The sequence below is a fragment of the Macrosteles quadrilineatus genome, unplaced genomic scaffold (assembly GCF_028750875.1).
Source record: "Macrosteles quadrilineatus isolate MER2022 unplaced genomic scaffold, UCM_ALF_1.0 Scaffold_6__1_contigs__length_79288215, whole genome shotgun sequence".
NCBI classification, from domain to species: Eukaryota; Metazoa; Arthropoda; class Insecta; order Hemiptera; family Cicadellidae; genus Macrosteles; species Macrosteles quadrilineatus.
In genome coordinates, this window is record NW_026542599.1 from 25,869,465 (window position 1) to 25,883,354 (window position 13,890).

General features: G+C 35.4%; 1 protein-coding gene across 1 annotated transcript in view; it reads left to right on the plus strand.

The window, feature by feature from the left end:
- Positions 1-337: 337 nt before the first annotated feature.
- Positions 338-13,890, plus strand: part of LOC128996570 (SID1 transmembrane family member 1-like) — a 33,946-nt gene continuing 20,393 nt past the window's right edge. Inside the window, exons 1-8 of the mRNA XM_054421965.1 lie at positions 338-940; positions 2,901-3,037; positions 3,670-3,813; positions 7,926-8,070; positions 8,647-8,730; positions 10,467-10,693; positions 12,096-12,214; positions 12,529-12,613. Of these exons, the coding sequence (XP_054277940.1) occupies positions 728-940; positions 2,901-3,037; positions 3,670-3,813; positions 7,926-8,070; positions 8,647-8,730; positions 10,467-10,693; positions 12,096-12,214; positions 12,529-12,613 (1,154 nt within the window). The 5' untranslated portion in view covers positions 338-727. The remainder of the gene's footprint in view (positions 941-2,900; positions 3,038-3,669; positions 3,814-7,925; positions 8,071-8,646; positions 8,731-10,466; positions 10,694-12,095; positions 12,215-12,528; positions 12,614-13,890) is intronic.

Consider the following 13,890-nt stretch of genomic DNA (forward strand, 5'->3'; position numbering starts at 1 on the left):
GAAATTATATGTTCTGCTCCACTGACAATGTCAATGCATGTAAATGTCCATGATAATAAATGATTTGATTTTATCAGCCCGACACGCCTATCCACTACACCACTGAGGCCGATGACTAAATTCCGTAAACACTAAACATGCCAAATATCATTGAAAACCACAGAATCGTTTATATTAATATCGAGTGCACAACGAAGTTGCATATATACAGTATGTAATGAAAGCCTGCTTTTAAGCAAACAAGATAAAAAGCACAAAAAAAAATCATGAATCTGAATCACCAAAGTCAAAACAAACATACAAACAAATAAAACTGAAGGAAGAAACGATAATACAACAAAGGGAAGGAGTTGACTCGATGATGACGAATAATTTAATTTGTGATAGGCCAGTGATAAGTTTGTTTATATTTATCTAGTAGGCCTGATTTTAGTACATTTTGTTACTGCTGGTTAAAATAGTTTATTTCACGGATACAAATTTGTCAGTGTTAAAGCTAGACAAAAGCACTTCGTATTTTTCAAAAGATTATGATTAGGCCTAGGTTTTCATTTCTACATTAGTGGTATTTGTCACACATAATACATTTTTGTACAGTTATTAAAAAGTAAACAGTAAGAAAACCTACTTTTTCATGTCATTTTATTTTATATAGGTAAGTCATTTGTTAAGAGTATTCCAACCTCAAACACAGAGTACCTGTTAATGTCTATTATCACACAAGGAAATGGACTTTTCAATTTTAGGGTTTCTTGTGTTTATAGCACTATTGAATTGTTCATTTTCTTACATACCAAGAATATGTCAAAACCAACCTTCAAACGCTAACCTAGGCCTAGAACAGTTCAACCCTGTTGTGTGTGATGCAAAATTTGATCAGCGTTATGAGGGAACCATCAACAACACATGCGAATATATTTATGTTTTTCCAGTCAATAAGGTAAGTGAATTCTAGTTTTCTGAACTCTTACTAGGCTAGGCCTAAGTAAGTTATTACACAAGTTAATGTCTTGATATTTGTAACGTAGTAGCATACATTAATATAAGTAAGTAATAGGCCTAGTCCCATACAGGCTTTATAACCATAGACAATAGAATTAAATATAGACCGGCAGCAGTGCTGCAGTTAGCATATATTCTGGTGTCCACCACTAGGAAAGCCGTGTAGTTTAGGCACACACCGCTGCAAAAAAAATAAGAGAATTATTGAAACTCGATTAAAATTTAAACAACAATAGGCTAACACTAGAGTCAAGTTTGGAACTACTAAGCCCATACTCGGACATTGATTGTTAAAACCACTTTTGTTGGTTCAGAATCCTAAGTTTTACCCGGCCAGTTGACAATACAGTAGGCCTACCTTCTAGATCAATGGTTGGAATCCGGTCAACTCTCAGTTGAATCCATGAAAAACCCCTGGGCTTAATACCGGGTCACTGTTTAAGTAACTTAAGTAAGTTAAGTAATCGAAAACTGCACAGAGAAGACTGAAGGTTAATACTGAAGTGAACATTAGTAGGTACCAATAGAGCAATACATTTTCAGACTTTTAGGCTAAATGTTTTCAGCTAATCTTTCAGTAAAATGTCTAAACAAAGTCAAATTGTAAGCTGGAGACAAATAAGTTTAAGAAATGGATTTTAAACTGGCTACCTAGGCTACTTTTTTATTTGATCAAGTTAGGCTACCTTGACTGGCTGGGTAGCTGAGTGGTTATAGTGCTCACCTAGTAATCAAAAGGTCGCCGGTTCGATCCTGAGAAAGGTTAGTAGCTTTTTGATGGTTCGAAACTGGACCCAGCTGTTCCTGATCATTGGGCTTTAAATAAATGATCCTGACTAATGAAACCGCTGATCTTAGTCAGTAACAAAGCTACACAGGTCATCACACACCATTCTACACTCATCCTTCACTCATATTTGGGTTAAAATACGCTCCTAGGTGGCGTCCCCATCTCAATTATTTGATTGAATAATTGATTGATTGATTGATTGATACCTACCGGTACTGTAACTTATTACCTACAGACAGAATTGTTATCGAAAAAATGTCAAAACCAAGCATTGATTAAGCTTAAAATTCATATACAGTAGAAACCCTCATATCCCATCACCACGGGACCAAGCCCCTGGCCAGATAACGATTTGGCCGAAGAAACCAACCTACTCTATGAAAATGACAATTTTCATACCTAAATAATAATATGTAACTTACGGGAATCAATATAGGTACTATGCAGTCAAAAGTGTCATTTAATTCTGTTCTGGGATTATTGTTAAAAGAATAAACATGTTTGTAAGAAGAAAAAAAAATAAAATTACTTACTGCTAGGTTAAATTTGTAACCATTAAATAATAATGAAAGTAAATACGACCATAAATTGGCCTTGAAGATCATTTGGACTTTGGTACATAGGTACCGTACATTTCTATATAACTTTCTTATCCATTTTGTGAAATACAAAATTTAATGTACTGTACTAACCCCGCTTTGAAATTAATCAACCAACTGTTCAGAGGTTAGGCCTACTAGCTCAACTGAGTATAGTGACTCAGTAAAATGTAAACAAACAGATAAATAGTGAGAACGCTCAAGTGGCAAATAGACTAGTGCTTTCATCTAAACGTCTGTAAGCTGTGAGAAAAACATTTCCTGGAAGGGCCGGATAAACAGAGTACCAGTAAAACCAAGGCCGGATATCAGGGGTTCTACTGTAGTATAAGTGATACATTTATTTCTACGGTATTTTCCATGTTCACATTGTTGCCCGATACAACCCACCTTCCACATTAATCTGTTAGGGTCAAATAAGAGAGCATAATACTGGGTACCGTTTTATCACCTAATGATGTCTTGTTATATCTTCAGTTTTGTGTTTGCCTATCAGTTGTTTGTTTTAGAATGTAACTCTTCCTCCGAGGGTGACTGTTAGCAGCCACTTGGCAACACCTGACGCTCCTCTGTTAGTTGTGGTGACTCAACTGAAGTCTATCTTGTCATGGGAAGTCCCCCTTGTGACTCAGGGTCCTCAAGGAAAGTAAGTATTATAAACCAATATTAACTAGACAATCGAGCATTGCTCGGGAGTTTAGGTTTCTTGGGAAAACATACACATTTATGATTTCAAACAGATTTTTATTTTCTATGAAATACCATCTAAAATATGTGAAATAATATGTTTTATCACTAAGGACATAAAGTGAGTTTTTTCTTCAGTGTGTGAATTCCTTTACTCTTTCGGAAAATGAGCGATGGTTGAAACTTGAAAGAATTAACAGATTTTTGCCAGTGTGGTGAAATATACTATTTGTCACATGTTATATAAAGTATTTCATAATATTATTGTTTGTAATGACAAAAATAATTTTATGCAAGTTAAATTTGATGTTTTGCTTTACTTGATGAGTTTGATGATGCACTACTGATACAGGAAGCATGTTAAAACAATGGATTCCCTTACAGCCCCATAACACTAATTGCAGTATTCCAGTTTGAAATGTGAATATAAGTTCTAACAGTGTTCTTTCAGGCTACATGTTATTTTTATCATAAAACTGCACAGAGGAGGTTTGTAGTTAATATTGCTGAAACGAACGTTAGTACCAATAGAGTAATAAACTTCATAAACTGTAAAAACTAAAATATATAGCTTTTCATGTTCTTTTTCAGTTTCACCTATAATCAGACCTCAAGGACGCTTTGTCCGAATCCGTCTGGTGAACAGTCAGATGTTGTAGTTACCATTTCAACAAGGAGCAGTTCACCTATTCAGTTTGTTCTATGGGTCAATATCACCAAAGATTTTGACTTAGAGTAAGTAGTTTGAAATCCCCTTAAATTTGTACAGTGGACTCCCTCTTATCAGGACACCTTTTAACCGGACATCGGTTTATCCGGACTACATTCGGCGGAAATGACATCTCTTTAACCGGACTATTTTTATCAGCACATTGGTTTAACCGGACTAGATCGGCAGGAAGTTGGCAGTACTGAAACGTCTGTTCTCATGGGAAAGATTTGAGACCAGTGATCACGTGTCTTAATACAATGCTCTCCTAAATTTAAGTCAAATATCACAGTAAACAGTCCGTTTTAACGAGTTTTTGGGGACGTCGGTTTAACCGGAAAACCCGTCCCTAGGAGTCCGGATAAGAGGGAGTCTACTGTATTGGAAAAAATGTAGCGCTAGCAAAATTTACTGGGGTCAAAAAAGTTTCTCTGAATTCCACAACATTAGTTATTGTGCTCTCTATTTGTCAAAAATGTTTATAGATTGCAATATCTGGATACCACCTTTAGGTGTTGTTTTTTGTCATAATTCTTTATATAAACAATTGATATATAAGAAGAATAATAATGAGTCAATTTTTCAAATAAGTAATGAGTTCATGCGTTTCATATGTTCTTCTTTGCTTCATCATAAAATTCCCTGATGGTGTAAAATGTTCACTGATGCAGCCAATTGTGTAAAGCTGACTTAAGGTCTTGTTTTAACCCTTTAGAGTTATTTCTAACTAACTATAGTTAACTAGACTAGTATCTAGACTGTCAGTTAGTTAGCCTGTAGAGTTATTTACTTATTTTGTCATAAAAGTGCTAGGCTTGCCACGGAGGCAAAGTCTAGTGTGCAATAGAAAAATCGGTAAAATTAAAATTTCTCATCTCAAAAGTGCTAAGGAACGATTTATTGGGCCTCGATCGTATGAGGAATTGAAAGATACCATGGGTGTTTCAAAACAACAATCAAATCAACCGATATGCCCATTTAAACTCACACGAGATAAAGTCGCGCTGGCACGATATATTTTCGCTTTATGGATAAAATGTGAACAACGATATATAGTTTCATAGCACTTTTTGGGGAAAAGACGCACAACGATATATCGTCGCATAGCGGGGCAAAGGGTTAAAGACTGGGACGGTGGTCCTGTAATCGAGCTAATAGGAGGTCACGTATTGTGGATATTTATAGGCATGCACTAGTGAGTACTACGACTGCAGTATCATCCTGGTAATTAGACCGATTCGTTAATGCCAAGGGAAAAATGTGGTTCGGATTCCTCTATAAACTGTAGTTCCCTTAAGCTGTATACGCTATAAATTAACAGCTGTGTCTAAGGAATGTGTCGGCCTTAGTCACTAACAGTCTGACTAAAAGATCACGCAACTCATCCTACACTCATCTCCATTCATACTTGGCTTAAAATACCTACTTTGTATGGTTGCCATTTCAATGAAAAGTATTAAAGTATATAAGGGCTTAAAACTGTTGTTTTGTTTCAGACATTATTACAGAAACACCACACAAAAAGAAACAGGATTAATCTTTCAGGATTTTTTTGTTTCTCGTTTTGCTTTCATAAGTTGCACTGTGTCATACTTTCTCACTTGAGGGAGGGTGTCAGGGAAAATTGTTTTTTTTTTAGCGAATTTCCCTATAGGGAAGTAGCTATTACCGTAGGTCTCATGGTAAGACCTAAGCCCGGGACCGATTTACTTTTTCATTTTGATGTCCCCAGAGGCCAAAAACACCATTCGTTCAAATTTTTATATATCTATATATAGAGATATATATATATGTGTCCATCCGCACGATAACTTGAGTAATTTTTGTCCGATTTTGATAAAATTTGGTTTGAAGGTGTAAGGTGGGATAAACTTGAATGAGTTCGCGAACCAGCACGATCGGACTATGGGAACGGGGGTTTATGGGGGGTTTTATGGGGTAAAAATAGGTTTTTCCCATTTTTGACCCTAAAAACAAAAAAATTCACAATTTATTTTTAAACCATTTTGTAGAGCTTAAAAAAACAAATAATTTAGTATATTGAAGCGTTATTATGCGCCTAACTGTTACGGAGAAAATTCAAAAAAATTGTAATTTTAAATTTTCCATGTTATTCTTATGGAGAATAAGTCAACTGTTGTAGTTTGCTTGTTTATGAACATATTTTGATCAAATTTGGAAAATACATTATTTCTTACTAAACCACAGTACCTTTTAATATTTTACATAAAAAAATACTTTTTTACCCTCCCTGTTGCAGCAAACCTAAGCACTCGTTAAACTAATTCTGTTTAAATAGGGAATGAATGTGATATTTTTAAGGAGACATTTTAGTTTAAATCCAATCAGGCAAATGAAAATTCGCTAAGTCTGCAGGTTTGCTGCGGCGGGGGTATTTACTAATTGTGATGGGATATGACACAATAATCCTTCAAATAACACAAACTATAGTTCGGCCGCTTAGAAAACGACCTGCGCGCTAATGCTAAACCAATGCTGGAGGAGGTCGTTTTCTAACCGGCCGACCTATAGTCACAATACAAATAAAATCCTAACAAATCAAATTTTTATATTATTTCTTAAGTGCTTTTTTTGTCCGTACACCCAAACATTCTTAATAGGCCTACGTTATCAATTTTCATAAATGAGGTGTAATTTGGAGCATTTCTCAACTGCTACAATTGAAAAATAACAAATTACTTACATTTTAGTTGTATTTAAAGAAAAAAACCTTATCATACCAATCCGTATTTTGTTCTGACTTAAAATTTAAAAATATTTGAGGGGAATACATTTTTTAATGCAATTTACATTATTATATTCTATGGAATCATCCACTTCAACAAACCGTTGCCTATTTTGAATGTAGGATTCAAACCGTTGAGTTCTTTACCACAGACTCCAAGTTCATTTAAAACTTTGATCAATTTATTGTGACACACTGAAATGAAATTAAATGTTTATTCGTCACATAAGTTTACAAGATTGTGATTTTCACATATAAACATATGACCTGTCAATTAATTTCCCTCAATTAACATTCATTCATTGTTGAAACTTCAGTTAAATTGTCTCCTCTTTGAGCTCAAGTTTAAACTCCTGAATTAACAATAAACTTTTGGGTAAAATGATGACCCAGTTTTCACAGAATGGTTACTTAAATTAAGAAACAATAAGTTTGACATTTTGCCCTAATACAAAAACATTGCCACTGAGACTACAACAGCCTCAGAGCCTTATTTCCAAAGTTTTCATTGTCACAGAAAGCAATGAACTCAAATGTCAAATGTTAAGCTATTATATTCATCAGCTGTATTAGGAAATAAATGGCGATTGAACCACGATCAATGATTAATTTATCTAGCATTTATTATCTGGACAGGAAGCGGGGTATGTATCAGTTCTGATTAGGTTCTCTTCAAAGAGAGGAAAACGCTCAGTTTTATCTATAAGAATTGTCTAATCATTAAACTCTTCAGGTTTTTAACCTCTTAAACTAATACTCAAAAAGACCGCTACAATAATGTTGATTGGAAACCTAAACACTTATCAAGTTATTATGGCTTAAGGTTGGTTGTAACTCACTAAGGCAACCCAGGTCAACCTGTCTTCATACCGCAAATTGGGTGGATGTATCCATTTTGGGTCCCCCTGAATCCAAAAAAAGTAGTTTTCAAAGTCATGTCTGTGTGCATGTGGATGTGTACAGAGCTACAGACCTAACTTGTGATCCAATTTTGATGAGATTTGGTACCGGTTTAATCTTTGGTATCTCCAGACTTTTTTTTATTTGGTTATTTGATAGTCATTTTATCAATAGGCCTACCCCATAAAATAGCATAAAAATCAGATTGCAAAAATTGTTTAAAAGAGTTTTATTAAAATTAAGTATGGTACAGTAGGCCTACTTTTAACTCTAGACAAAACAGTACAATCCCCATCACTGTAAAAGTTACGGTTCAAAAGCTTTTGCAACTTTTGTGATCTGCTCATAAAATATCATGGTTACTTCTACCGCTTACCTATAAGGGTGTTGACAAGCTAATCGAAGAATGTGTGTGTCAGATTGCTGATACCGTTTATTTATTTTGAATCCAAGTCAAGTGCATTAACTATATAATCTAAGTGTTTGTCCCAGGTTGTCCAAGAACTATACAATCGCAGTGTCTCCCTCCGAACCACAGTTTTATCGGTTCAAGTTTGCAGACGACGTCAGTTCCGCATTGCTACATGTCAGTTCAGATGATGCGCCTTGTATGACTCTCTCTATACAGAATAATTCGGTAGGTAATCTAATGTTTAGATTGTTTCTATAGGTAGTTTTAAAACTTATTACCTTTATTTACCTATGTTATCTACTGGGTTTATCTAGTTTTCAGGTAAACAATCACACATTAAACAAATTGCCAAAATAATACAATTTTACTTGGGACGTTATTATTTTCCAGTTCTAAAAATCAATCCTGTATTTAAGTTTATGTTATTGGTAATATACCATAGGCCTAAGTATCTAGTTTCCTTGTAAGGGTTTTTTATAGATCTTGTAGCATTTTTTTATGATTGTTATTGTTTTGCCGATTACCCATTTTTGGATTTTTTTTTCTTACCGTGTTCCAGCCATTAATTTTAGGTAAAGAAATAGATGTCTGTTCTTAACTTTGATGTATAATATAACTTTGACGTATGTATAATAGTTACTTTGATGTAACCTCCTCTAATAATGTAATATAGTAGCATATGACTTCAATATATGGCTCGATTCAACTACTAGCCACAACTGTATCATGAAATGGAATGTCTGGTTTCATCCATAGTTAAAGCGTCAACCAACCACCTTATACAAAACTTTGTTTTTCCAGTGCCCTGTATACGACCTGGAGAAAACAATTCAGTATCGTGGACTCTGGCAGACGGTCGTGACTAAAGGAGGTATATTTTTGAGGGTAGGTATTTAATTTTTTCACAAGTTTTACCACTATGGCAAGTTTTAATTTGCAAATTAATATATTTTTTTTACTATGAAATTTTATTTATATCGTGAGGGACTGTTGTAGCATATATATTGTTCTTAGACTTCCAGTCCCAGATATTTCCTAGTGTACCTTCACCAACTTTTTGACAAATTCAACCAGCTGCAAGGTTATAAGTGGATTATGTTTCAAGAAAATCTCTTATTTTCTCTTAAAATGTTTAGTTCTTATGGTAACTGCATAACATTTTGCGAATGGGTACATAGTGGCTTTCCATTCTTCTTCTTTGGATTAACCAATTTATACATGTTAAAAAGTAAGACAGACAAATTTAATCCTTCAAGCTTCCTTTAATCCTTGAATATCAATGCGGATAAAAACAAGTTACCTGAATAAATCACCTTTAGCTTGACGTGAACAGTATCCTACGATTTACTGGTCGCGAATGTATAAATGTGTTTTTCATTGCGTATTTAATGTGTATTTATTTGACTGTGATGACAAATCTCATTTGGATGAAACACACTTGTTAATATCACCTGACAATGCCTGAATAGGCGAAACATATAGGTAGTGAGTTTCACCACCACATTGAACTGTTGACGAAGGTATGTACCTATAATAGTATAAACTAGAGAACCCGTGCGGCTCAATGAGCCGCATAGTATAAAACATAACGCCGAGGAAAACCTTATGCTTAAATTCCATTAGTACTTAAACGATTGAAGTAGAGCTAGTAATACAAAAGTTTACGATAAAACATAAGGTCCACCAAGATTTGGGATAAACTTACTACTTGAACTTATCATAGTCAAGGCATTATTATAGTTTTTACTAAATGTTTTGAAATATCTCGATCTGTCAGTGTCTGAAATAAACATTTCTTACATCCATTCATTTGATCTGACATTAGGCAAGTTTACTTTCCCACCGTGACAACACTATGAGCTTCGTATATTTTTCACTTCCAAATAGCAGAACTGGCAATTTATATTCATATTACCAAGTGAATGTGTATCTGGATGTGTATCTGTTAGACCAGGTTCCTCTTTTTCTACTCTCCCCAAACGCACAAGATATCTTATTATTAATTGTGTCCTCCCGTATTCAATATTTTCCTCTTTGAACTTGAGGCATTTTCTGTTCTTCCAACAAACCTTATTAACGGTGTAACTTGGTCTTAACCTACTGAATATTACAAACATAAATATTTACTCCCAAAAAGCTAACGAGTTTCTTTTTATAAACAGCTGTTTTTGTTTTTAATTTGTTCTATGTATTTCTTATTGGGAAACCCCAACCTTTGAAAGGGCCTCATGCCCTTAAGAGCAGGAATTTTAAAATTCTAAAACCTTATTGCAAAACTACATATTAAGACGAATCTTTTGACACCTCGAACGTTGAAATTGGTCCACAAATAACGGAGGAGTTGCGTTAACAAAAAACGGCTTCACGTATTATATATATAGATTATTAGTAATTATTTATATTTATTCAATAATTATAATTATTCAAACTTTCCTGGTTCCATTCTAAATTATGTAGTCCGGTTTTTCCTGTGTCCCCGTCGTCTGGACACCCTGGTTAGTATTTCAGTACAGCTTTGTTATGTGTGAAACACCATTCCACAACAGGTGGTTCGGACTAGCGGCCCGGTTTGAAAGTTCAAATCACATTCACTTAGCAATGTTAATGTTTGTTTCTTGCAGAAAGCAGAGTTCCCCGTCGGACTGTTTGTAGTGTTTGTTGTACACAGCACTAAGGAGGCTTGCCACAAGTTTAACACCGGGGCGGACCACAACCAGACGAAGACTGTGCAGTTTGCTCTAGAGAAAAGCATCAGCGAATGGGATTACATCGTGGCTGTTTGCAGCGTCCTCATTGGGTTCCTCATCATCTACATGACTGTTGCTGTTCTTGTTTGCTTATCTAACAGGTAATTTCACCAAGTATTAATTACATATTGATAAAGAATATGGAGGAAGGAAGAGTGTATAAAGATCAGCACTGTTTGATATATTTTATAATTTTCCGTTCCAGCTCTGACTTGTCCATTGCAGAGGATAACCTGGGTTTTGGTTACTGTCAAGCCATAAACATATTAATTAGGGCTTAAAAGTTATCCATGTTTCAATATTGTAAAACGATTAACACACAAAGAACACATAACTCAACGTGATAATAATCTACACAACTTTAAATAATGCAGTACTACTCTTATATACGAATCAATTAATTGGGACCGTAACTCATTGAGTTGGTCAATAAGTCGCATTAGTTGGAATTTATTGAAATTCGGGGGGAGTTTTATGGAAAATACTTAATTAAGATTTTCGTGCCAAGCCGAGACTATCCTAGAGGGATTGAATACCAAGAAATAAGCAAGCTTAAGCTGAGCTTTTACAAACACAATCGCAGCACACGTCTGCAAACATTTAGTGACCGACATATTCAAACATAAGACTCAAGTAAAACGTTTTTAAGTAACACGACTTGTAACACGTTTTTGCAATGATCACAGAGTATGATGCATTCCTTATGGTGCATTTCTGTGAGAGGGGGAGACGATGATGATGTCTACACAATCGTATTCATACAAGAGATATTCATTATTTGGTTGTGATCACGGCTTCTGCCTTCTTTAATAACGATTTTTTGTTACTTTGCGTATCCTATTACCATAGTTTTAGGTTTTTAAAATTCTGTCCGTGCAAGCAGATAATTTGTTCGGATAGTTGGAGTGCAGATAACTGGAGTTCTACCATACTCAGTCTAGATTTTGAAATAATTTTTGGTCAAACGGGAATGTTATGTGATATTCAATGTGCCCAACTTAAGTATTTTACACTTATGTATTTTTGGTCAAGGGCTCTGAGCCAGAATATATTTTGATTTAGTTTTGCATAGGAAGGCTAACCTTTACAGTGAGGGAGTCTATTACTTCTACATTGGTAACTGGTAACACACACTTTGTCAAATACAGAGAATAAAAGACTACAATGGTACTAAATCATCATTGTAATTACAATGGAATCCGGTTTAAGTATTTGTGTGTTTATTTTTTGTCACCTATTGATAAGACCTTACCTTTTTTTTACTTGCGGCTGGTGTCATAAGAGTTCATGGAGGTTTTCGGCGTCAACCGCATGGCTAGGCTGAGACAAACCTTAACTTGTTGTTACCTTCTGATCCTACCTGATAAGCCTACTCTTTATATCCAAAATAAAATCAAACCTTACCACATACTTAAGTAAGTTACTGTATCCAGGATAAGTTCTTTTATATTATGTACATTGATTGGGACGTTTTTAATTTCATTGACCCCCATAATTTTCCAGAACACCTTCAAATCAATGCTCTCAAGAAACTCAAGTAGCTGTTGTCGTCAGTACACCTGTACTTCCGTACATACCTTCAAACTGCGCAACAACCCCGTCCTCTCTGGGTTCTCCTTGGGGTAAAATATTGTCTATTTAACTTTTATTGTGCTTTAGTGTAACCTAATCATTGTTGGGATTCAGGACACTAAAAAACTAGAATAGTTTCATGTAAATCCAAAAATGTCAATGTTTTGTTGTTAGTTATGAAAAAAGTGTAAGTGTTGAGTTTGAGAACATATTAAACTAAAGGAAACTGTTTATGATTATTTGAGGTATTAAATGTGGCACTTGAATGAAAAATAATAAAGCTAGGTTGGATAATTAGATATAGGCTAATCAAGACTCAAGACTACTGTAAAATCTGCCTCTCTAAAATGGCATTTGTCAACAGGTACAGGGTATGACGATGACAGTGATTTGGATGACACTGAAGTAGATATGCTACATGATGCTAGTGAACAAACAGTGATACTCAGGTAGGGATTGTCAATTGGTCAGCTTAACATAATTGTAACTTTGCTAAGCAAGATTTACTTCTAAACAGGCTGAAGAGGACATGGTCCTATAACAGCCTCAGTCCGGTGGGGTTTCGGCTCCCTGGACTGAAACATCACGAAACTAACTAACAAACCTTAAAGTATATTGTGTTAAGGTGCATGACCATTCTTAATCCAAGTTGTGATGTATTGGATACTTGCTGCTATACCTGTACAAACTTTGCCCATTGATAGAATTAATTAGACATTCCATTCTAGAAGATATTGTGTCTGGATGACGTGGCACAGAAAAACCCACAAGGTATTGAGTCTCAAGTCCAACCAATACTTGTGGAACATGCTGACAGTTGCAGTGTTTTACACACTTCCAGTTGTACAACTGGTGAAGTTGTACAACTGGTGTTAACCTGTCAATCGATAACTTATCTTGTTACAGGACCAAGAAGATATTGTGTCTAGTTGACGTGGCACAGAAAAACCCACGTGTATTGAGTCTCAAGTCTAACCAATACTTGTAGAACATGCTGACAGTTGCAGTGTTTTACACACTTCCAGTTGTACAACTGGTGTTAACCTGTCAATCGATTACTTACATTGTTACAGGACCAAGAAGATATTGTGTCTGGATGACGTGGCACAGAAAAACCCACGTGTATTGAGTCTCAAGTCTAACCAATACTTGTAGAACATGCTGACAGTTGCAGTGTTTTACGCACTTCCAGTTGTACAAATGGTGTTAACCTGTCAATCGATAACTTATCTTGTTACAGGACCAAGAAGATATTGTGTCTAGATGACGTGGCACAGAAAAACCCACGTGTATTAAGTCTCAAGTCTAACCAATACTTGTGGAACATGCTGACAGTTGCAGTGTTTTACACACTTCCAGTTGTACAACTGGTGTTAACCTGTCAATCGATAACTTATCTTGTTACAGGACCAAGAAGATATTGTGTCTAGATGACGTGGCACAGAAAAACCCACGTGTATTGAGTCTCAAGTCTAACCAATACTTGTGGAACATGCTGACAGTTGCAGTGTTTTACGCACTTCCAGTTGTACAACTGGTGTTAACCTGTCAATTGATAACTTACCTTGTTACAGGACCAAGAAGATATTGTGTCTAGATGACGTGGCACAGAAAAACCCACGTGTATTGAGTCTCAAGTCTAACCAATACTTGTGGAACATGCTGACAGTTGCAGTGTTTTACGCACTTCCAGTTGTACAACTGGTGTTAACCTGTCAATCGATAG